The 23,038-nt window shown below is 40.3% G+C and overlaps 1 protein-coding gene across 4 annotated transcripts in view; it reads left to right on the top strand.

Annotated features, from left to right (window-relative positions):
• The first annotated feature begins 6,369 nt into the window (after nucleotides 1-6,369).
• Nucleotides 6,370-23,038, top strand: part of LOC146328932 (CD166 antigen homolog) — a 56,040-nt gene continuing 39,371 nt past the window's right edge. For 2 of the 4 annotated variants that reach the window (XM_084717870.1, XM_084717869.1), the window contains exon 1: nucleotides 6,370-6,655. In XM_084717870.1, the coding sequence (XP_084573996.1) occupies nucleotides 6,595-6,655 (61 nt within the window). In that variant the 5' untranslated portion in view covers nucleotides 6,370-6,594. The remainder of the gene's footprint in view (nucleotides 6,656-23,038) is intronic. The other 2 variants (XM_084717867.1, XM_084717868.1) reach the window with 2 other exon arrangements.

The following is a 23,038-nucleotide window of genomic DNA, read 5'->3' as shown; positions in this document are numbered from 1 at the left end:
ATCCAAAGTGGGGCTGCTGGCCGACACAGGACTGGCCATTAAGTGGATCTTCCCCTCCCTTGGCCATGCTGAAAATGTCAGGGTCACTGTGTTCGCTGCTTGACACAGTTTACTGAAGCCCAATCTGTAGGAGACTAATCACTCGTCTGCCTCCCAGGAGAAACTGTGAACACCTCGACGGGACATCATGGAAGAAATCTGATTTTCACAAAGACTGGAGGCGAGCCAAATTAACCTGTGCCATATTTGTTGCTTCAGCTGGGTGAAAATGAAGGAATGCAAAGGAGAAGAGACCGGCGCAGGGCTGCAAATGAGCAGTAAACTGCACTGCTACTTCTAGTTATTGGCACTGTTGCTCAATGTAATTATTTTTATATTGGCTTATAAATTATGGTTGAAAATGAGTCTATACCTTGTTCTTTTTGGAAAATGTTGGATGTTATACCTTTAATATTAACAATGGATCAAATGAGTACATGTAATGTCAAATGAGTGACGATTTTAACTTCTTTCAGCTCATTATTTTGGTTTTATAGCCAACAACTTGACTCATTTGATTCAGTCTCACTATTCGCATCAGTGTTGTAATAGTCTCACACAGCCAACTCTCCACAGTGATCAGTGCTGGAGAAAGGTCTGGCTCCACACATGACCATTCTGCTACAAGGGAAAAATGCGCCGGCATGTTTGTTTCTCAAAAACCAATCACAATCGTCTTGGGCAGCGCAAAGCCCAGGATGCAGCGATGGTGCCTCTGCAAAATAGTGTCGAGGGGGGACTTGTTTTGGTGGAACATATGCACACTGGGAGGCAAGCCCAGACATTAAATCACTTCATCACTGCCAAAGAAGAGGTAACAGCTGTTCGCTTGTTTACATTTGTAGAATTAGTGTTCCAGGTGCAAATTGGCCACTTTCAGCATATAGGCCGGTGTCTCGGAGGTTGTTATTGTTTCCAGGAGACTTTGAAAATACAGATAGCAGACGCCATGATTACGGCTGAAACAAGTCATCCAATGGCAGGCTGATACCTGCAGTGTACCATTGGTGAGACAGACTAGTGTTGCAGCAATCAGTGAAAAAGCTGTAAGAACATATTGTTTGCTACCTGCTCAGCATTAAATGGCAAAAAAGAAAAAGTTAAAATCCAACTTCTTTTTTTCTGGTGTGCACAGAGGAGCACTGAGCTGCTGAAGAGTCAGATAGTCAAGACCAAAAGAAGAACTAAAATTAAATTGAATATTGGATTTCATCAGGTGTCCAAAAACACAACTTTAAGTGAAAGCTAGATTTGTAAACTGCTTTCTAAAACATTGGTCATATCAACTTTTTAGGGTTATAATAATTAGTGATGTCAGGTGCAAGTCACAAACAAGTCTCAAGTCTTAACCTTCCAGTCTCAAGACAGTTCAAAGATACTGTGGCAAGAATCGAGCAAGTCAAGTAAGACAAGTCAAATCATTTCTCAGGTCAAGCAAGTTACAAGTCAACTTGTACAAAAATCTACTGATCTATTCCAGGTTCCACAGTTAAATCAAACGCAGCTGTGTCAGCTAGTAACATGTCTGCATGGTTTTACTGGTTAATGTTGTAATGTTATAAGGCCCCCAATCAGTCCCCCATTTTCACATTTTATTAAGAAGACATATCATTAATGTGAAAGACAGAATCCAAACAGCTTTTAATATAAGCTTTCTAGCTGACATTTGACCAGGTGATAAGTTAACTAAAGGTTGGAGAAATCTGATTTCTACAAAAAGGCTTGGAGAGGAGCCAAATGAACCTGTCCCATGTTTGTTGCGGGTGAAAATGTAGGAATGCAAAGGAGAACTGACCACTGCAGGGCTGCAAATGAGCAGTATCCTGTTTAGTGTGTATAACCCATGCTGCACTGCCAGTCTTGGTTACTGCTGTTGTTGCAGTCATCCTGACAAAGCTGAATTTAATTATTTTTATACTTGAAAAGCACCTGTGATAATTAGTGCAGACCTGCAACACGGGCTTGTGGGGGGGAAGAAAAAAACAAAGCTTTCCCGTCTGCAGCATCCCTGAATGTCAAAAATGTGTACTTTCATTGCCCGAGTCCATAGCAACGAAAGGGTTGTTTGTTTCCATGCTCATAGCGGGAGCAGTGTCACAAGATGTCTCACAAGATGTCAAAATAGGAGCGCTCATTCTTTCATCAAATAAAAGACAGCAGGCGCTGGTACAGTTCCTCCAATATGACATGATATATTGTAATTCATTAGTCTGTGTGTAATCTCTTTCTCCAGTCATGGGGACTGACTGAAAATGTTCTCCTGTGAATACCAAATCAACCTGAGCTACAGCTGCGTTTATTCCACTGAAAAGAAAAAGCATGACATGAAGTTTGAGCAGCCTGCTCATGTGTTTACTGTAGATTTTTTTTTTTTTCCTACCTGAACTGGAGGTAGTTCTACAGTCGTTGTTTGGAATTTTTTCAACATTTAGTCCTTGACCAGCCTCACCTGAAATCTCAATTATGACCGAGATGCTATTGTTTGGTAATTGAGCACCGCGCTGTAGGCTTGGTCATCAGTCAGTCTCATTCACTTTCACCCACACGGAAAAAAAAGCAAATAGTTCTTTTTTTCTCTCTCTCTCTCTGCGCACTGAGGCGGGAAAAATATTGCTTTGCGGTTAACTTCTAATCAAATTGCATTAGGTTTTCACAGCCTGTGCCCTCACTCCATTTGCACAAACCATCACAGACCTACATGAATTTCACACCCAGGGTGAGGAATACTTACTTCTTCACCCCGATAGATTTTTCCCCCGGCCCAACACACACTGCGTGCACACGCAGACACACACATTTTGTGATCAGACAAGCATGATCATGCAGTTACAGCACAGTGGTAAATCATTTTATTTGCAGCAAGTGTGGTTTTAATGACATTTTACATGCTCTGATGTTATTTTTACCAACTTCTGAAATGGACTCGGCAGAACTGTCACTGTAATGCCTGTTTTAGAGCGTGGTAGAAAACAACCCTCATCTATGGTCATGATCTATTCGTCATCTCACAGGAAAGTTGACTTGAAACCACAACACGCTATGCAAGTAAATATAGATAACTACTGGCATTACACAGAGCCGAAACTGAGTGCAAGTGTAGTAGAGGTAAAAGCTCTTTCAGAGCCAAAACCTTCACATTAATTCTAATTATTAGCATAGTCATTATACGGATATTAATTATTGTGGTGCTGCTCTTGAATGTGCTCTGAGAAATAATTGAAAAGTAAGGAGATATGAGCAGGGATTTTAATAATTAATTATGGATTAATTATTTATGTAGAATTTTGTTCATTATAATTAACCTTGGACCCGCATCCTATAGCTTGCTTTACCTTCTGTGCTCAGTGTCATTTCCAGCATGAAACAAGTCTGCAGCAGGGCTTGACTGAAAGCATACCTTAAACTAAGTGTGTACGTGTGTGTGTGTTTGTACCTGCATGTATCTGTAAGTGTGAGTGAGAGTTCGTATAGGAGCAGAGGTAGCAGTAAAGTACATTTTGGAGCTCCTGGCACTTTCCATCTTGGCAGACATCTACTTTTCACACATAGACATTGTACGTTTTTACTTCACTGCTTTGATGTGATGGCTGTAGTTACAAGTTACTTTGCTGCAGATTCAGATTCTCTCGCTGTGATAAGCTCATAAAATGTCACTGTTGTCAGTTAAAAATAACAAATAAATAAAAAAATCTAAATGTCAACTTTTCAGGAACCCTTAAAAAAATGGCCTCTTCTGTCTTGATGACACAACACATTGTTGACATTGAACTGACATTGGATGATGGAGGTATTTTTTTTTGGGGGGGGGGGGGGGGGTCCATTATTCATGCGCCATGTTTTCATGGCCATTCTTTTCATACGTGACCAGGGTTGTAGTGATAAACCCAAGTCAATTCCACCTTTTTGAAATGAGACTGAGAGTTAATCACCTATTTTCAGATCAACTGTAAAAGTAGCAAGAGTTCATGAGAGTTGTTGTCTTCACTGTTATGGTGCAGACATGGACGGAAAATCAATGGATCCAATTCATTTTCTATGGACATGAGTACACCTGGCCATGCAGTGCATGATGGGTACGGCGTGGCGAGTTGACAGACCATTCGCTGCATCTGAATTTGCATTATCACGACTAGACCTCTGCTTTATGCAAATGAGATCTGTCCAAGGCAATGTTAAACTGACATGCCAGATGGTTTGCTGCACAGAACCATATGGGAAGTCGTCCTTAGAAACTGTTTGGAACAGGGCAGGCACTTTAAAAAAAAAACACTTGGCAGGTGATTGGATGAACCATCTGTCTATCAGGTCTAACATGGGCTAACTTCAAGCAATCAGATCAAACTCTTGCCGAAGCCGGTCAGGAGAAGAAAAAAAAAATCTTTTCCACCTTCAGTGCTATATTTTGCTCTTCTATCAATAAACAAATACTCTGCAATTCTGATATAATTGATACTATCACAGTGTCTACGCTAACATCTTCAGGAGCCGCCATTGTTTGTTTGAGACAAGTCGCCCTAAAACCACACCCGTAGCTGCCAGTCGTCTCTCCTAGGACACTGATTGGCTGCACCACTTTTAGTGTGGACACAAACAGATAACTGAAGTCTGGCAAAATGAAATTCTCACATGATCTACCATTGCGCATGCAAAGTAATGTATTTAAGATTTATTCTCGTTGCGTTTAGACTGGGATTGAAACTATTTCACAATAAATGCATCATGACTTTTGGTACGCTGGTGAGCCACCACATACAGCTGGTCAGTGGCTGTTCTAGACCAGTGTTACTGGTTGCTTTGTCAACTGGGAACGTTTGATCCAGTACACAAAATAATGGCACACAAAAAAATACCAAGACTGGTAGTAACAATATTTGTTTGAATAACTCACACAGTGTGTCTCAATTCAAATATTTCCATCAGTACACTGTCATGTTACACTTTGCACTCTATGTACTCGCTTGCATAGTGCTCAAATTACAACAGGGTAGTGCTATCTACCTGTTGTTTATTTATTTGTATTCAATTTCACTTCATTTAACACGAATGTCCTTTTTTTTCGGGGGGTGGTAAGCCTTTAATGGACAAGACAGGTGAAGATATGACAGGAAACAGAGAGAGAGAGTAGGGGAATGACACAGGCAGGATTTGAACCCATGGCCGATGCAGAGGACTCAGCTTCTACACATGGGGTGTGTGCTCTACTGACTGACTAACTGAGCTACCCAGGCGCCCCAACATGGATGTCCTTTTAATAATATTTGCTTTGGTTTGCCCTCTGTTTCTTTGAAAGTTAAAAGTACATCATAATCGCCACTGACCACAAACTGGCCCTCCCTCCTCCCACTGGCTGAAAATGCACCAATTTGCCGTAAATGTCAAAGTGAACACACTTTTGAACAGTATGTGAAAGTACAGCAGAAGGTGAAATAAGATTCGATAATCGTTATACTTCAGACAAGAAACAGCAGTTTTTTCCATGGTAACATGATGTCAGCACCAGATCATTACAAGAAAGTGATAACTGTATTATTATTGTGGACTGCACAGGGAAGGGTTCAAACTTAGTGTTACAGGGGCACTGGCACCTTTCTACCCCCCCCACCAAAACTACCCCACCAGCTGGTGCCCTTTTTTATTGTTTTTCACCCCTGTCCTTCAGACAGCCTGAGACCACCACTGACATGAGATAATGTAAGTACACAGCTCAACAAAATATATAATATAGGTCCAGTTGTTTTTGGACAGTGTAATGCAGCAATGTTACATATTTTACCTTTAATTAAATCATTGTTGGGTCACTACTTGAGTGCATTTAACAGCTAATACTCCGTAATATGTACTTTTATATCAGTTAATTGTTGCATGTAGGTTAAGTATTGGGTTATTTATTCCGCCTCTGGGTATTTTATGCATGAAACAAGTGTGAGGTGCAGCTTGATTGAAGGTTTCCCTCTCAGCGTGTATGTGTGTGTGTGTGTGTGTGTGCAGACTGAGTGAGGGTGCATGTTGGAGGAGAACAGAGACGGGTGGGGGGTTGAAGATGAGAGTAAAGTGAAGAGGGTGAGAGGGAGGAAGGGAGGAGAAGGATGGGGGCCATGAGGGGGGGTGACTTTAGGAGGGGGTCTTAAGAAGAGGGGTGGGGTAAGGATGGGGGGGTACACTTGTGTGTGGGAGGAGGTGCTGCTGGAGAGGGAAAGGAGGGAAGGTGGGGGTGCGGGTGCGGGTGGGGGTGTAGTGTGTCGGGGGCGGAGCTGCAGACAGCTTCACCCGCCCTCCTCCTCCTCCTCCTCCTCCTCCTCCTCTCTGTCTGTGTGCCCCTCGCAGTTACCTGTTCCTCCACCACAACTGATGTGAGCGCGTGTTGGCGAGCACATGCCACGTTGCGAAGAGGAAGAAAGACCAAAATCTGACCCGAAACTGCCCGAACAGCACCAGAAACACCACAAACAGGAGACTCCAAGGACCGCTTTTAATTTTAAAACTCAACCAAGTGTATTTTTTTTTTTTTTGCAACAAACCTCTGAAGCCGACTGAGGATCTGAGAGAGTCGCAAGGATGCACTTGTTGTCCGCCAGCTGCGTGTGCGCCCTCCTCGTCACCGTCCTCCTCCGCCAAGGTAAGAGGAAGAAGCTTTTGTCTCGTTATATGCAGCCGGTGCTGCCGCTGGCGCTGATGGGAAGTCCCGGCAGTCACACGCAGGTGCCTCCACAAACTTCAGCCCGGCTCATCGACCACATTTCCAGGGAGGAGTGGAGCAGCGAGGCTGGTGGTTCTTAGTCAGAAGTTAGTGAGCTGTAATATAGTGCAGTTTTAATTCATGGGAGCTCCTTCTGTGTGGTTTTCTGCACATAAATGTGTGCTAGATTTATTTTAAATAAAAAAAGTAATGCACAAATCATCCTTTAATTATTGTTTGGCTACTTATAAATCACATATAATGCAGTTTTCTCCATGGTAACTGTGTTAAATTATGAAAAATCTGCATCTAAATATCTATTATGTATCAAAAGATAAGTAAGGCCAAGCAGTTTCTATCTTTATTCTCTCCTTTTATTTGCAGTTTAGAGAGGTTAGACACTTGATGTTGTCCTCAAAAAGATTTCAAAGATTATTTTTTATTTTTTACTAATCTCTCGATTTTTTTCTTGATTAATTGATTAGTTGTTTTGTTTATAATATGACAGAAAATGCAGGAGAATAAAACAGAAAAATCTAAAAAATATTGATTAGTGTTTCCCAAAATCCAAGGTGACATCCTCGAACGTCTTGATTTGTCCAGAATCCAGAGAAATTCACTTTACTGTCTTTGAGGACTAAAGAAAATAGAAAATATTCACATTGTAGAAGCTGAAGCCAGATGATTTTGACATTTTTTTTCTTAAAAAAGCTAAAAAAAATCAACAAAAGATTGGCATATAACAGAAATACCAGACTCAGACAATCATACAGACTAACAGACAAAAAGACAAGAAACAACACAAATATTGTTTCTTTTAACTTCATTCACGTTAATATGCTTTATTATTGCACATCCCTGCTTAAAACTGACTTTTTTGTGTATAAACTGCTTATAAATGTGACATGAAATGTTACCCACCCATTGTGCCACCCTTTTTTTGTTATCCCCCCCACATGATGGGTGGGAGAGGCAGGCAGTGAGGTAGTCATCATCATCGTCACTCAGTCCTCTTCTTCCTCACATGTGCTCCATGATGTCATCATGATGCCTCATTTCTTTCATGTGTTTTCTCTCCTGTTAACGCAGGCTGTTGAGCAGAATGATGCCGCGTTCACATCCTGTCTGATTTATTGTAATTACGGGCTGCCTGGCTGCCTGTTGGGCGGGGGGGAAAGAAAGCGCTCCTGACAGGCTCCCTCTAGTAATTATACGTAGGATAGGACTCATTTTGGGATGTGGGCAGTTGTAAATGGATTGTACAAGTGAATGTTTCCAAGTTTTGGTTGGAGCTTGAATGCAGCAACTTGGCATTTACTGGTGTTTTTTTAAAGCACAGATTATTTTGCCCCTGTTGGCCCTCTGGAAACAAGATGACACAGGGGCAAGGATTCTTTTTAGAACACCTCTTTTAATTTTGTTCATTTTAAACTTGCAGAAGATTGTTAATATCACTACAACTAATTTTTTTTCATTATTGATTAAAGCTTTAATATGTAACTTATTTGCCTTAAAATGTCCAAAAACACTAGACATATGTTGTATTTTGTTGAATTGTGTACTTACATTATCCAAAACATTTCCAGCAATGTTCAAACACAGAGAAATCTGTAATTTATTCAAGGTAATGGTGCGTTTACTGCCAGCCATTGGTAGCCAGCCACTAGTTGCTGTGACGTACAAAGGTAGTCAACAAACATAAATGCAACATGAATAAAACTTGAGTCATGTCAGATAGATTGTCATCAGCAGTGGTGGTGGTTTAAAAGTAAAGGTATCAAATCCATGATCCCACACCACTTCACAAAGTCATCAGTGTCATTTGTTGTTGTTTTTGAATGAGAGAGAACCCCATAGTGGCAGAATTTACATATTGTGTGTTTAAGTTTGTGATTGTTTTAATCATTAATTCAGTCTATAAAACCGGGCTCAACTGGCTAGCATCTCACTATTAAACTAATCAGATAATCGTTTAAAAGTAATTTTTAATGCGAAAAGGGCAGAAAATACTGTTCTTAGACTCTAAAATGTGGAGATTTACTGCATTTCTATGTTTGTTATTATATTAAACTAATTATGCTTGGGTTATAGATTAGGGCTGTGGATTTTCAAGAATGTAGCGATATGATACAACACAGGGATTATGATTCAATGTGTTGTGATATATTACAATAGTATTAGCAAGGTGATGTATTGACATTTTAATCTAATTTCAGGAAAACTGACATAATATAGAAAATACACCATTATATCCATATACACATTATATCCAAATACAATCAGAACAGTAAAGATAGTTAACACTGTTATCTGATGATAGCACGATATTCTGTTTATAAAATCGATACATTATCACAAAACATAATACTGCGATTCTCAAGTGTAGTGATATTTTCTTACACTGGGATGGACATTTTTCCCTATTTCCTGACATTTTATAGCTGCTGCAGCCCTAGATTAAACATTGAACTATTTAGAATGTCAAAAAAAAGAAACAAGAAAAAAGAAAAATGCTCATTTCAACTTTCCAGAACCCAAACTGAAGTCTTCAGATGCTTCTTTTGTCCAAGCACCAGTCCAAAACCCAAAGACTCTTTATTTACTATCATAAATGACAAAGAAAAGCAGTAATTTCTTACATTTAGAATGCTGGAGTCAGCATGTTTGACATTTTTGCTTTAAAAATGACTTAGATTATTAAGTTAACCAATTATCAAAATAGTAAGCAACTAATGTACTAATTATTGCAGCTCCAAAGATGTCTCTGGCTGCCTCTGGCTGTCTCGGGCCAACAGGTAGCAGCACCATGTGCTCACATCACTCAGCCAGGCCATTAAGCTAAGCTGCACAGGAGCTCAGAGTGTACTCCCTCAGAAAGGAAGGGGGTGGAGAGGTGGAGCACACTGTACTCCCCTTCCACCTCGTCACACTACAGTGGCGCCTGTTGTTGTAAATTAACACCATGCAGCACCTATCAGTCAGGCTCAGGTGGTTTATTTGAGAGGAAATGAACGGCCCTTTTAAGGTGCTTTTACACCGCTGTGCCGCTGCAGTGCCATGTGCTTGAGACTTGGAGGAGAGTGCACTGAGTTGGTAATGAGGTTAGACTTTATAGTTGTCCGCTGTGATGGTCAAAACATGTGTGTGTCTGTGTGTGTTTGCTTACACAACAGATGGTCGGAGTGGTCCTCCTCTCCACGTTTTTGCATAAAGTGAATGAGCCTTCCAAGGAGTTATAAGAAAACCGAAATATTTTGTGATTCTTTGTCAATTTGCTCAAATCTGATCCCCAAAATCTGACTGTGAAGGTTTTATTGAGTTTGGGATTTGCAATAAAAACGACGTCGATACTTGTAATAAAAAACAGGCCTGTGTTTATTGTATTTGAACAGATGAAAAAAAGCAACAGCTCCCGGGGCTTCTGCTGCGTCTGTGAAGGCCGAGCAATGGCCGTCACCGCCGGAGAGAAAGAGAAAGAGAAACAGAGCCCCGAATTACTTCTCAGAACAAACAGTCTAGAAAGATGCATCTGTTTTTTTGTTCGCTCCCTCGTCTCCACCCTTCCCCCACCACCTCCACCCTCGCCCCCTCCTGAACAGACAGGCAGCGCTCGGTGTCACAGCTGGTATTACTTGTCGAGCGAGTGGGGCTCTCCCTTTTTTGCTAATGGACTAATCTTTTGCGGGGGTCACCCAATTTCACCTGAGATAGATTCACTCTCCTCTCCTTTTCATCTTTAACTAGGTTACGTCCAGACTTGTCTCGTGAATGTCGTGACAGCTAATGCACAGGAAAAAGTACACCTGTGTTACATGTGAAGATTTTGTAGGACCGTGTATTATTTTGTGTGCTTGTGCACGTCCCGTCTTGTTTATAGGCGGTTGTTCTCTCGATGTCTGAAGGCTGCTTGTGGTTGTTTCTTCTTTGAAAAGAGATTTCTTTGTGACTTGCAAAGTATTGTATCCCTTCATGCAAAATTCAGATGCAGTCATGAGAAGTATGGCAACTCAGCCGAATCATGGATTTGAATAGAAATGCTGCATCTGTACTTCACTTTGTGCTATCACTTTTATGCTTCCTCTGTTAAAAAAAAAGTTAAGTTGTTTGTTGATCAGATTTTTGCAAATGGCTCGCTAGCTAGAACCAGAACAAAGTCAAATCATGAAATCAAGATTAACCGTGTGAGTAATGAGGAAATTCACCAGGAAACGGGAGAATCTGCAGAATTAAAAGCAAAGTTCATCCCCAAATCCACAATACATATTTTTTACCTGTAGTGCTGTTTATCTCTCTAAATAGGTTTGGTGTGAGTTGCAGAGTTTTGGTGATATCGACTGTAGAGATGTCTGCTTTCTCTTTAGTATAATGGAACTAGATGGCACTCAGCTTGTGGTCCTCAAAGCTCAAAAAAGTACATTTGAAAAACTCAACAACAACGTCTCTTTCCAGAAATCATGACCTAGTTACTCAATAAAATCGACAGAGCTTGTTGTGAGCAGTTTCATGTAGGAACTACTTTCTTTCTCATAGAAAGAGGAGAATTGCAGGAACAAAGTATTTCTTGTAGATTCTACCATAGAAACAGAGTAGTTCCGATAAGTTGCTGCTTACCACATATCTGTACGTTATCTTGAACTCTTCTTAGTACTAAGAAAGTAGTTCCTGTTCCTGTAGATTCTACCAAAGATAAAAGATAAAGAAGATAAAAGTAGCCCCTTACATGAAACATTCATTATATTTTAGAGAAGGCAGACATCTCTATGTCCAATATCTTCAAAATTCTGCAACTCAAACCAAAACTATCTAGATGAATAAATAGCTCTACAGGTAAGAGGAAAAATGTGTATCTCTGGGTGTAGGTTTGGGGGTGAACTGTGCCTTTAAATACCTATATTGGGCTGGAAAAGATCTTAAACTTCCGAAAAGGAGCAAACCACCTATTAATCCATACTTCCTCTCACTTATTAGAATGGGAAATGCTTAAAAGGTCCCCACAATGTGATATCTAGACAACTCATTATCCTGCTGATGCTTAACCCATTATAGCAGCTCATAATGCCTCTCAAAAGACTCTTTAGTACCCTCAGTCCTGCGTGTAAAACGAAAAGTGTGAAGTGGAATCTTTCCCAGTGTCACACAGTTAGTATACTTAATGAAAAAGGCTTCAGTATTGAGTAGAGCTTTAATGATTAATTGACTTTGAAATTGATTTGAGGTTTTTTTTTAAAGAAAAAAAGACAAAATTCTCAGATTTCAGGCTCTTAAATGTTCATATTTTCGGTTTTCTTTACTCTTCTATGGCAGTAAACTGATTATCTTTGGGTTGTGAACAAAACAAGACATTTGAGGACGCCATCTTGGGGTTTGGGAGACAACGATCATCATTTTTCACTATTTTCTGACATTTTATGGACCAAGCAATTAATTGATTCACTGAGAAAATTGACAATGAAAATAATTGTGGGTTGCGGCTCTGAAACAAACCTCCTATTAATTCATACTTCTTCCCACTTTTTAGAATAGGAAATGCTTAAAAGGTCCCCACAATGTGATATCTAGACAACTCATTATCCTGCTGATGCTTAACCCATTATAGCAGCTCATAATGCCTCTCAAAAGGCTCTTTAGGGCTCTCAGTCCTGTGTGTGGAGCGAAAAGTGTGAAGAGGAATCCTTCCCAGCGTCACACAGTTAGTATACTTGTGTTTTTGATGAAAAAGAGCTCAGTATTTTGAGTCGTAAGTGAGACAGATGCCATTAGAATCACAAAGCGGGTGAGATATGAGGAAGAAGCAGATGTTCAATAAGGAGAAGTATGTGTTTTGTGTGCTTGATTGTGTGCATTATCTCCTCCTCGGGCCTCGATCAGAATAAGAAATGAGCGTAAACGTGAGCAGAAGGGGACACTTTCAGGGAGGGCCGTTCAGACAGCCAGGGCAGTACTGTAAATTAGAGCAGCATTAGGGGTGGGGAGCCCTGTGTCACTTCCCATCAGGGGGTGTAGGATTCTTACCAGCGCCCCTAGCAGCAGCAGCAGCGCTTTATAGCCCTGGATGTGAGGATCAACCTTAATTAACTGCTCGCATGTTAACTTGAGCTTTGAATTACAAATAACTAATAAAAAATCAAGCTGAAGATTTAAGTGCAACTAAAAATAACCTGGAGTTATGATGAAATCAAAATGTGACTGTTACATAATCTTTGATGCAGAGGTTTTAGTGCAAGTCTAAAACTGTGAGATAAGAGTCGACCATTAACCTGCTCTACTTCTGCGAGAGGAGGAAAATCTTTAGTTTCCAAGCAATTAGGCCGATGCATCAGCTTGTCCCCCAGAGAAATGATGCTTATAACGTATGCATCTGCACCATATGGTGTGGAAACTCTGGACCTGCTCACGTACAGTAGACCTGAAATGAAACACAGACAAATAAATGCTGTGCAAATGTGTCTAAACTGTAACTCTGATGTTGAATACACACAGGCATTAGAGAGATGCTGCTTTCTTTTGGTCTTTGTGTGCCCTGCACCCCTCACATGGCGTGTTGGAGTGGTGCACACCCACACACTCTTGTTTCCACCCCCAGCAGGACACTGAACAGGTGGAGCGGTGTTGATTTTAAGGGCCATGAAGGGAGTGAGTGTCTCTTTATGATTCTTGATTGTGTGTGCAGTTGTTGGAAGAAAAGCTGTTTGTTCCCGTCACTCATGTCGCGCTAAATGATATCTTTCAACTTTTAGCCTCATTATTGGAGACAGTTGTTACCTCCAAAACTGTTTCACTGTTGAATATATTGTTGGGTTTGTTTTAAAAATCTCATCACTAAACCAAAATTCACCTTTAGATGAGATGTAGCGAGACTAGCGGTGAAAGAAATATGAGCTACCACATGAACATGCTGAGTTTCCTACATGTCAGAGAGAGCAATTCGCTCCCAGCTGGACTCGCCGAGCCGGGGAGATGTATGAGTGGCTTTGGCTTGAGAAAATGAAAGGACCTGTGTGGCAAAAGTAATCACTCTCGGGCAATGACTCAATGAGAAAAAGGTCTTTTGTTCGCCGACGACAGTTTTACACACAGGATTATCAGTAAAACAGCAGCAAGTGAATCTTAATTACACTTTGGTGATTGGCTCACTCCACTTTTAGAGCCAGAGTGTGAGATATATTCAATTTATTTAATCTTTTGGCTAAAATTGCCTGTTGGGATGTCCTTTTTGTATGTAGGCATAATTTGCCAGTCTGGTAAAATGGACAGTTTACCTCAAAATCAAAATTACACATTTTTCCTCTTACTTAAGTTGTTGTTACTTAAGTTCGCTCTTTAGTTCTATCTTTCAGTGCCCTTGCATTTTTCCACTCAAAGCAGTTTTACAACATCAAAAATAAACCACAACTTGGAGATTTACTCTTAAGGTATCAAAGCTTGGTATCAAATAACAGGACTTTTTCAATTGTTGATAGCTTTGAAACAAAAAAAGTCATAGTGCGATTGTTTTTTTACAAAAATTACGAAGCAGTAGGAATGCGGTACAATTTTCATTTTACCAAAACAAAGCTATTAAAATCATGCTGATATGATTTGTTAGGTTCTGTACCAAACAAATGTGTTTAATTGTGCAGCTCTCTTCAGTACTAATCCCTAGCAATATATATCACCTTGCTTAGAATTAGAGGCAGTATATTGTAATATATTCAACCAAAACCCCTGTATTGTGATTCTTATCGTATCACTAGTTCTTGTCAATACACAACCTGAATGGCACTCAGCTTGTGCTGCTCAAAGCGCCAAAAATAATAAAATATTAATACATTAGAAAAACTCAACAGCAGTGTCTCTTTCCAGAGACCATGACTTGGTTACTCAAGATAATTCAGAGACCTTGTTATGACCACTTTCATGCAGGAACTATTTTCTTTCTGTTTCTCTCTATGATAGATAGAAAATCTTCAAAACTCTGCAACTCACACCAAGAGGGGGGAAAAATATGTGTTTTTGATTTTGGGATGAACTGTTTATACTGAGGTGAGAGAAAGCATCATAATGTTTCACCAAACAGACAAACAGCTCAGTTGTCTCTTTGCAGTTTCCTCACTTTCCTCATTTTGCACACAGGTTTCTCGCTCTGCCATGCAAAATAATGGTTTATTTGTTATCCAAGGGGAGGGACCAGAGTTCTATTGTTTCAGCTATAAAAGAAAGGCTTAACAACAGGAGAGAGATGACTGTGCTATGCAGTAGTGCTTCTGTCTTTATGCAGGAATACCCCCATTGAAATGCATGAAGGTATCCTTGGTTTTGGTGAAAGACCCAACAGCACTCTGAGATTGGGTGTCCCTTGTTTCAGGGACAAAAAAAAAAAAAAAAGTGAGGTTGTTTCTGTCTTTTGTCATTGACGCAGCCCCCAGCTTTCACTGGATTCCTGTGGACTCCCACCGACTGTATTGTGAGGCTGGCTCTTTTTAAACAAATGAGTGTATGATAGCGACTTCTTGCTCCCGCTCCTCTCTTTGTCATTAATATGGAACAGCACACACACCCCTCGGAGAGGGCACAGAGAAGCCGCTGCCTGTCCCTGCTCTTCACATGTGCAACCTGACTGGTGGGGGGGGGGGGGGGGGGGGCATCTCTCCTCCATATGAAAAGCCTGTGGCCACACCCATGTTTAACAGTGCCTGGATCTTTGTTCAAATTCTCCATTAGAGTCATTGCTCTGGTTTAATGAATTCTTTGAGGGGCCTCCATTAACTGTGATGGTAATCACACGACTTCAGAGAATATTTAAGGAACGCCATAAAAGGGCACATATATATGGAAAGCCAGGGGGCGGTTGCTCATGTGGCCTTTGTTTTTTTGTGAATTACATTTAATGAACTTCTTTTTCTCATTAAAATTTATATTATAGATTACGCAAAGACAAAGGAGTTGCACTCCTTTTCTCACGGCTGACAGCAGAGTGTCAGCAGCAGGGGATCCGACTGACCCGTGAAGGGGAGGGGGGTCATGCTCGGAGGTGAACTTCTCATATTTATGGCTGCACTCCCATAAAGTCATTATTTCTGCCCATTTATGAGAGTCAAGTGGCAGGACAGGAGGTTGCTATTGTATCAAACCTGTATTTTCACTTTGTCTAAGGTTCAGTCGGGTTGACACAGCTTTTGTGCAAAAGGTGAAACATTCATTTCAAGCCCCGGGCTAACTAATAAAATGACATGGAGTTTTGTCTTCCCATTCATTTCTGAATCATCCTCTGTTAGGTCCGGAGCTCTTTTGCAATGCCGAAAAGTCACTATTCACTCAGATTGTTGTTAAGCAGTTTTTCATTCATGAAACATCGCGCTGCTCTCCGTTACGTCTTGCCTTTGGGATTCAACAGAACAGCCTTGTGTCTGCGTTTGACCTCGGTATTCACATTCTTGCCATTTTAAAAGCTGCTTCTTTGTGCTGCGCTGATGTCCGCCATCCTTCCCTCATAGACTGCAGCAGCAGTCTGCGGTGCCTGAAGCTATCTTTGATTACATGCTGCTTCAGTTGAACTTGCAGGAGACAGGAGTTCTCATTCAGGGAGATTCTCTCTCACGGGGGAATGCGAGAGTGTATCTCTGATTGGAATTAAAAGCTTGTCATTCTGTTAGGGCCTAAATACAAAACAAGATAGAGGATTAAAGGGTTCTCTAGGTGACCAATGTATCAATACAAGTGGGACTACCCTTGGAACATTTATAGAGGTCTAAAACATGCCCATGGTGGAAAAAAAACAAACCTGCGTTCATATAATAGGTGCCTTTTGAGAGTGTTTTTCTTCTAGTGGTTATCTTTTTGTGAAACTCTCATTTACTAGATTTCAAGCAGCGATATATTAGATTCCCAACCAGGGGTAAGTTGCTGTGGAGCACGTGAAAAGATTCAGAAGTAGCTAAATTAATTTGAATATCAGACATTAGGCAACAAGTAAAAAAAAAAACAACAACAACACAGGATCACAGATTGGTTTTATGCTGGTGTTTTGTGAATTTATTGCCACGATAACCAGTAAGCTACCAGCCACAGTAGACTGACTGCACACTTCACACCTCCTACCAACCTGAGTCAGTTTTAACACCTTAATACCACACTTTGAAACAGTAAAAATAATGGTTAAAGGGTTTATAAGTCTAGTTAAGCAAGGATAAGGTGAGCTGAAAGTAATAGATAAAAAATTGAAATAATTTGCTAAAAATAGCTGGAATGGATGCATTTAAAATAGGTGGCCAACAGGAATGAAGTAACGGTTGAAATAGTTTGGCTACTTGCTAAATGTAAACAGTTGAAATAGTTAGCTAAATGTAATGGATTAGATATTTGACATAGTCTGCTAATATACTAAATTAACATTTGAAATAGTTAGCTTAAAATAAACAGTTTGAATAGTTAGATAAAAGTAATTTATTAATATTTGAAATGGGCTGCTAGCTAAACATAAACAGTTGAAATAGCTAAATGTAATGGATAAACATTTGAAATTGATAGCTTAAAATAAACAGTTGGAAAAGTTAGCTAGAAGTAATTAAATTGGAAATTGGAAATTGGAATAGTTAGCATATAGTTTGCATAATAGTTTGCAACTCCTGAATAAATATTTGGACAAAAGATGAAGGGCATGTAACAAGAAGTTAAAAAAAAACAATCCATTGTGGCTTGCACGAGTGTCTGTGGGATAATAGTACAACTAATTGTCCACTAAGTTTCAGTGATATGTTGCTCACTTGTTTGTTGGTGATTTAGTAGTAAGCTCACCTGACTTCACAAGAATTCATTGATAGCAGTTATGTGTAAATTACAACTTTTTTTTTTTTTTTAATGAATAGGCCAATCTGCATTCATGGTAAATCTTTATTATCAGATATATTGAAATAAAAAACAAAAAACCTTTTAAAAATGATCACACAATAATTTGGCAGCCCCCCCCCTGCAGTAACTCTTAAGACCCCCTCAGGACTCCCAGTTGAAGACCCAGAGTATATATTAATGCAAATTCAGTCATTATTTGACCCTGTCAGGAAGGATTCCTTGCTCTAAACTGTACATAAATCATTAATCCATCATCCCCTTTTGGCAGGGAGACATTTTCAGATTCCAGTCCATGAACACTTGGCCTTGGGGCATGTACTTCCTAATGAGCAACTACTTTGAAAAACCATGATTAAGTGAGTAGAAATGTAATCCTCACGACAGATTACACTACGCTGTTAAAAACTGTCTTGTTGCAGGCATAACGCATCAGCAGTAGCAGCACTGTTTCCTCAGTCTCAACATCAGGTTTTGTTCAAAGGAGTCAAGTGGTGGCTTTTTGAATGGCAATTACCCCCCTAGCGATGCTTTGGCTGATGCACGACTTGTGGATGTGTTAGATGTTTTATGATAAGAAGCTCTGCTTTGCTGTTAAGTATTCAGCTGTTCCACTGCCAGACCTTACGAGGAAGGTGAAGAGATGCTTGTCGGGTAATTGGATGCAATACTTAATTTTCTAATGGGACATCTTAAGAGGTCAAGTAGCCTCGTGTTCCTGGGGAGAATTTCTAAGCATTACACATCCCACTGCTGCAATTTAAATCCTGACTTTTGTACCGACTTATCCTCTTAGCACGAAAAAAAATCAACTCTGATTTCACTTCGTCCTGACTTCAGGGTGGTCGTGAATGAAAAAAAAGGCAGGAATGTTTAATACAAAACTCACAAGCAGCCAGTCTACCCGAGGCCCTTGTCACATAAAAAGTTGCTTTATTACTGTGCCTGGCTCATCTATAGAGTGAGGACGTTGTTAAATTAACTCTGCAGTGTTTAATTTTGAGTAATGAAGATGCCATAACCCATTATGCTACCATTCATTTTCTCCCCATACAAGTAGTAGATACAGAGGAGCTGACACATAATTTCCTGATATAATGATAGTGATTTCATTTGAACGCGCAGGGTCACACAGCAAAAAGTTTGACACTGAAAAATTAAGTCCTTTTTTTCCCTTCTCGTGAGTATAAGTTAGGGACTTTTAGGATAAAAGTGGATTTTCTACTCTTTTCCAAGGAAATCTCAGGATTACCTGTCTTATTGTAGAGGGCTTGCCACAGCACGCACATCTCTAAACAGAGACAACAACACGAATGGATACATGAAACCAAAACAGCATCACAGCCACAGTTTGCCATTACGAGAGTGTTTGTTCAGACAATATTATCCCCCAGGGGTTCTCATAATTGGACAACTTTGTTACCTTTCTGCTCAGGCTGGCATTTCTTCAGATATCATGCTTGGATGAATATATTTCTTATTGTCCTCAGTAATGTCTTGTGTTCTCTGCATTTTCATATCTCAGGTCATTAAATCTGCAAATATGCATGTTCTTTATATTAACAACACCTGAAGACAAAGATTTTAGATGTAATTTTACCCTCTCTTGTTCTGTTCTCCATTTTGGTGACAAGTTATAATGACTATAAAACAAGAATATGGCTGTAGTTCACTGTATAGCATGTTTTAGGGATGTGCGTCATTAGCCGATAAATCGTCACCACCCTTGCTAGTCAGCAGCGGAAGTACTAGTACAACATGTATTTGCCTATAATGACAGTTCTAACATGCTGTCGTTTGTCACTTATAACATTTCCCATGTTAGGACAATTTGCAAATTCATACTACACTGAAAAGTAAACCAAAGGTATTACAATATTACGATATCCTTAAGGGAACATGAATGTCTGCAACTATTCTGAGGATTATTTTCACACAAAAAAACTCCAAAGCACTGCCTTTTAAAACAATTCAAACCGTCTAACATGACCATGCTGTGCCAATAAAGACTTCAAGGTCACACATGACCACGCTGTGACAATAAAGGCACTTTAATTGTTCTCAACGAGAGTGCCTTTGAGTTGTTTTTGAGATTTGTTTTTTCTTTTCTTTTCTTTTCTTTTCTTTTCTTTTCTTGTTGTTGTTGTTTCTCCAACAGTCCAAAACACAAAGATATTCAGTTTACTTCAATGAAAGACAGTAAAATCAATGAATTTGTACACTGGACCTATCAATTGGTTGGTATTTTTTCTTGAAAATTGATCATTTTATACTGATCATTTGCTCAACTAATCAACCATCACCTCTGGTCTGTAGCAGATTAGCCAAGTCATATTTCTAACCCTAACCTTACAGTGGCATTAGAGGAAATGTCAGGGGGGCGCCAAAGTCCCTAGGCTTCATTTTCTGGGTAACATGAAAGTGTGTTTAATATTTCATGATAATCCATCCAGTAGTTGGTGAGATATTTCAGTTTTGAACAAAGCCAGTGATTGCAGACACATTCCTATTGCATATTCCCAAATATGTGAGTAGTTTCTGCCATTAAGATGTAGTTCATTAAATCATAGCAAAGGTGCTGCTAATTATCAGGACTGCTGTGTTTTCTACCAAATGAAAGCCTCTTCTGGTCTTCCAGAGAAGGGTTCGCCTCGAGCTCCTGTCTTTTTGTCTGACCCGGCAGTAGACGCAGCTCACTGCTCCTGAGGACTCCTGAACAGAGCGTTGACTCAGTTTGCTTGAAGGGGGAGAGTCTGCGCAGAACATTCCCATGGAGATTTAACTCCTGAGTTCTTTAGGCCACGTTGCAGATATTTTTATATTTTGTAGATATCTTGGTATCAGTGGGTAGAGGAGGTGTTGGCTCATTTTTTTTTTGTTATTGACAGGTTTTGTGTGAAGTGGGGTGTTTCTCTGCTGCTCAGTGCCTGTTAGCTCTGCAGGGCTTCTTCTGCTCTTGTTCTGGATGTACCACACAGGACAAGAGGCAGAGCGGGAGCGGTTAAAGATGCACAACGACGGCAGAGTGGATGGTTAAAAGCACTTACCTTGATGTATAGCTTCCCCTCATGTCATGATGGGGGAAGAAAATGTAATAGCCAGTGCTAATGAAATTATTATGCCTTAAAGGACCCGTGTTCCCAAGACGACGGTGACATATGCTGAATTACATAAAAGGAGAGTGGTTATCTCATCTTACAGAGACAAAAGACACAAACAAAGGAGCAGGATTTGGTTTGTTGTGACAGTTTTATCTGTTATGTCATTGAGAAAAGGAGGATATTAGTGACCTTGCTTCAACAAAAGATAAATTGTCTCTCAGAAGTAAGTTAATTTATTTCACATAAGCAAACATTTTCCCTCTTTATAGAATACCACGCATTCTTGTGCATTGGAACAAATTATGTCCTACCAAAAAAACCTTTTTGGGTAGAATGTATTATTTAAGGATTTATATGACCGCCATATGAAGTTAACAGTATGACACATCGTCAGTTGTGGACCTAGACGTTATTGGGTGTTTCAGCCTTTTATCACAAGTCGCCCTCAGTCTAGGCAGGCCCAACCCAGGTTGATCAAGTCTGGGTGTGTGTCTCATGGTTGGCCTCTAGGTGGTCACTTGTGGTGGTCACCCTTGTGCCAGACAAGAATTTGCAACTTCAAACAATCACTAATGTGTTAAAAGCCTTCCAAATCTGAAACTAACGATACCTACTGATAACACGTGTAGAAATGTGCATCTGTTTTTAAAATCTTTCATTTTTTAAAATGAAAATATTGGTCCTTTAAAGTTTTTCCACCAGATTGTACAAAAACATGATTTAATCAGGCATAAAAAGGTTTAGTTATACCCTAAGCTCCCCTGCCTCACTTCCTGGTGAGGTGTGTCTCAACTATAACATGTCAAGTTTGTAGCCCTTCTAAATATAACTAAATAAGAGTTATGGTTTAATAATGTGTATTTTAATAGCATTAAGAGGACTCTTAGCAACTTACTACTATGCTGTGTGAGATTTTCCATCAGACAGGGTTGACATCTACATTTAATAAGAACAGAAATAACTAGGAGTTTGGCTCATTTCAGAGTTTGATCTTTTAAAATAAAATTTCCCAGCATAATTGAGTAGAAATCAAAACCCCCTCAAAGTGTGTTTTCGTCCCAATTCTCTGTACACAAAAAACAGCTTGGCGCCATTGCAGTTCACACTAGTTAAACCTTTCAGCCAAATCATGTTAGCGGTTATCCCGCCACGTAAATCTGAAAGTCCCGAAGTCGTAGGAAGACTCAGTGGTGTGACAGCGCATGTTAATCTCCAACCTTTCACAGTACTCCATCAAAGCAGACGTCGGTCCGTGGGTATTAAACGTGAAACCACACAGATTTGATGTGCAAGCAGGTACATAATCCTTTGTATGTATTATCTGCATTCCATGTATTCCTCCCACCGCTCTCTGCTCTGTTTAGCCAGCAGAGGCTTTAGGACCCCCCCAGAGCCAGAAGCTAAAGCAGGACACAATTTGAAACCGTCATGCCCTCTTAATACCAGCCAGGCTGTTTGGCTTATTGGAATGGGGAGCATTGCCTGCACTGTTTCACAGTGAAGGGTTAGAAGGTCAGGTCTGTCATTACGAGTGCACAACAGCATACATGACTCTCTCCGCTCAACTAATGTGGACGTATCAACCTCGCCGCGGCAATTACCAGAGATGAAAGCTACACAAGCCATCTGCTGAACAAATGAAAATATCTACCTGTTAATATTTTCTGTTGTTTACAGCGTAACAAGGCATACATTATTGATACAGAAAAGTAGGTGCTGTGCATTAAATTCAGACAATAACAAAACTATTGCACATATTTTCATTAATCATCCACTTTGTGTTGGCAAAATGTTAGCCCGAGCCTCATGCAGCGTCTAATGAAGCACTTTAAGATCGATAAGTGGATGCATTCTTGTTTACCCACGTAGAAAACTGATGGGGTCTGGGCTGATTCATCTCCCTCTTCCTCCACTGCACTGGTCAGGGCTGTGCGTGGGTTTGCTGCCAGCTCTGCTGTGTGGAAAAAAAGGCTCAATTTGCCTTCGACAGGGGTGTGTTGTGGCAGCAGGTTTGATTGGTATCCTCAGGCACCACCTGCAACTGTAATATTGTCATACAGATAGTATAATAGTAAACACAACTGCTCCCCCAGGAGCGATAGGCTACAGATGTTCAAAGAATTTCATAGTGAGGGACGCATGGGGGGCAGGGATGGGGCGGGGCTGCTTTTACAGGAAACGGAGCACTTCTGCTGCAGACAGACAACAGACAAGCAGGTACTTGAACAAAAAGCTGATTGTTTCTGGAATCAGTAGCTGACAGCTGAACTAATATTTCAAAATAAAAATATAATCTAATTCACAGTATTTGGCGCCAGTAGGAGGATGCTTGTAGTCTCATGGTGCTGTAGATGCTTTCATCTTTGCCGTCATGTAGGGCGCTGTTCGCTCCCATATA

The sequence above is a fragment of the Lutjanus erythropterus genome, chromosome 4, assembly GCF_056507025.1.
Source record: "Lutjanus erythropterus isolate fLutEry1 chromosome 4, fLutEry1.hap2, whole genome shotgun sequence".
Classification (NCBI taxonomy): domain Eukaryota; kingdom Metazoa; phylum Chordata; class Actinopteri; order Lutjaniformes; family Lutjanidae; genus Lutjanus; species Lutjanus erythropterus.
This window is presented reverse-complemented; position numbering and strand designations above follow the sequence as displayed.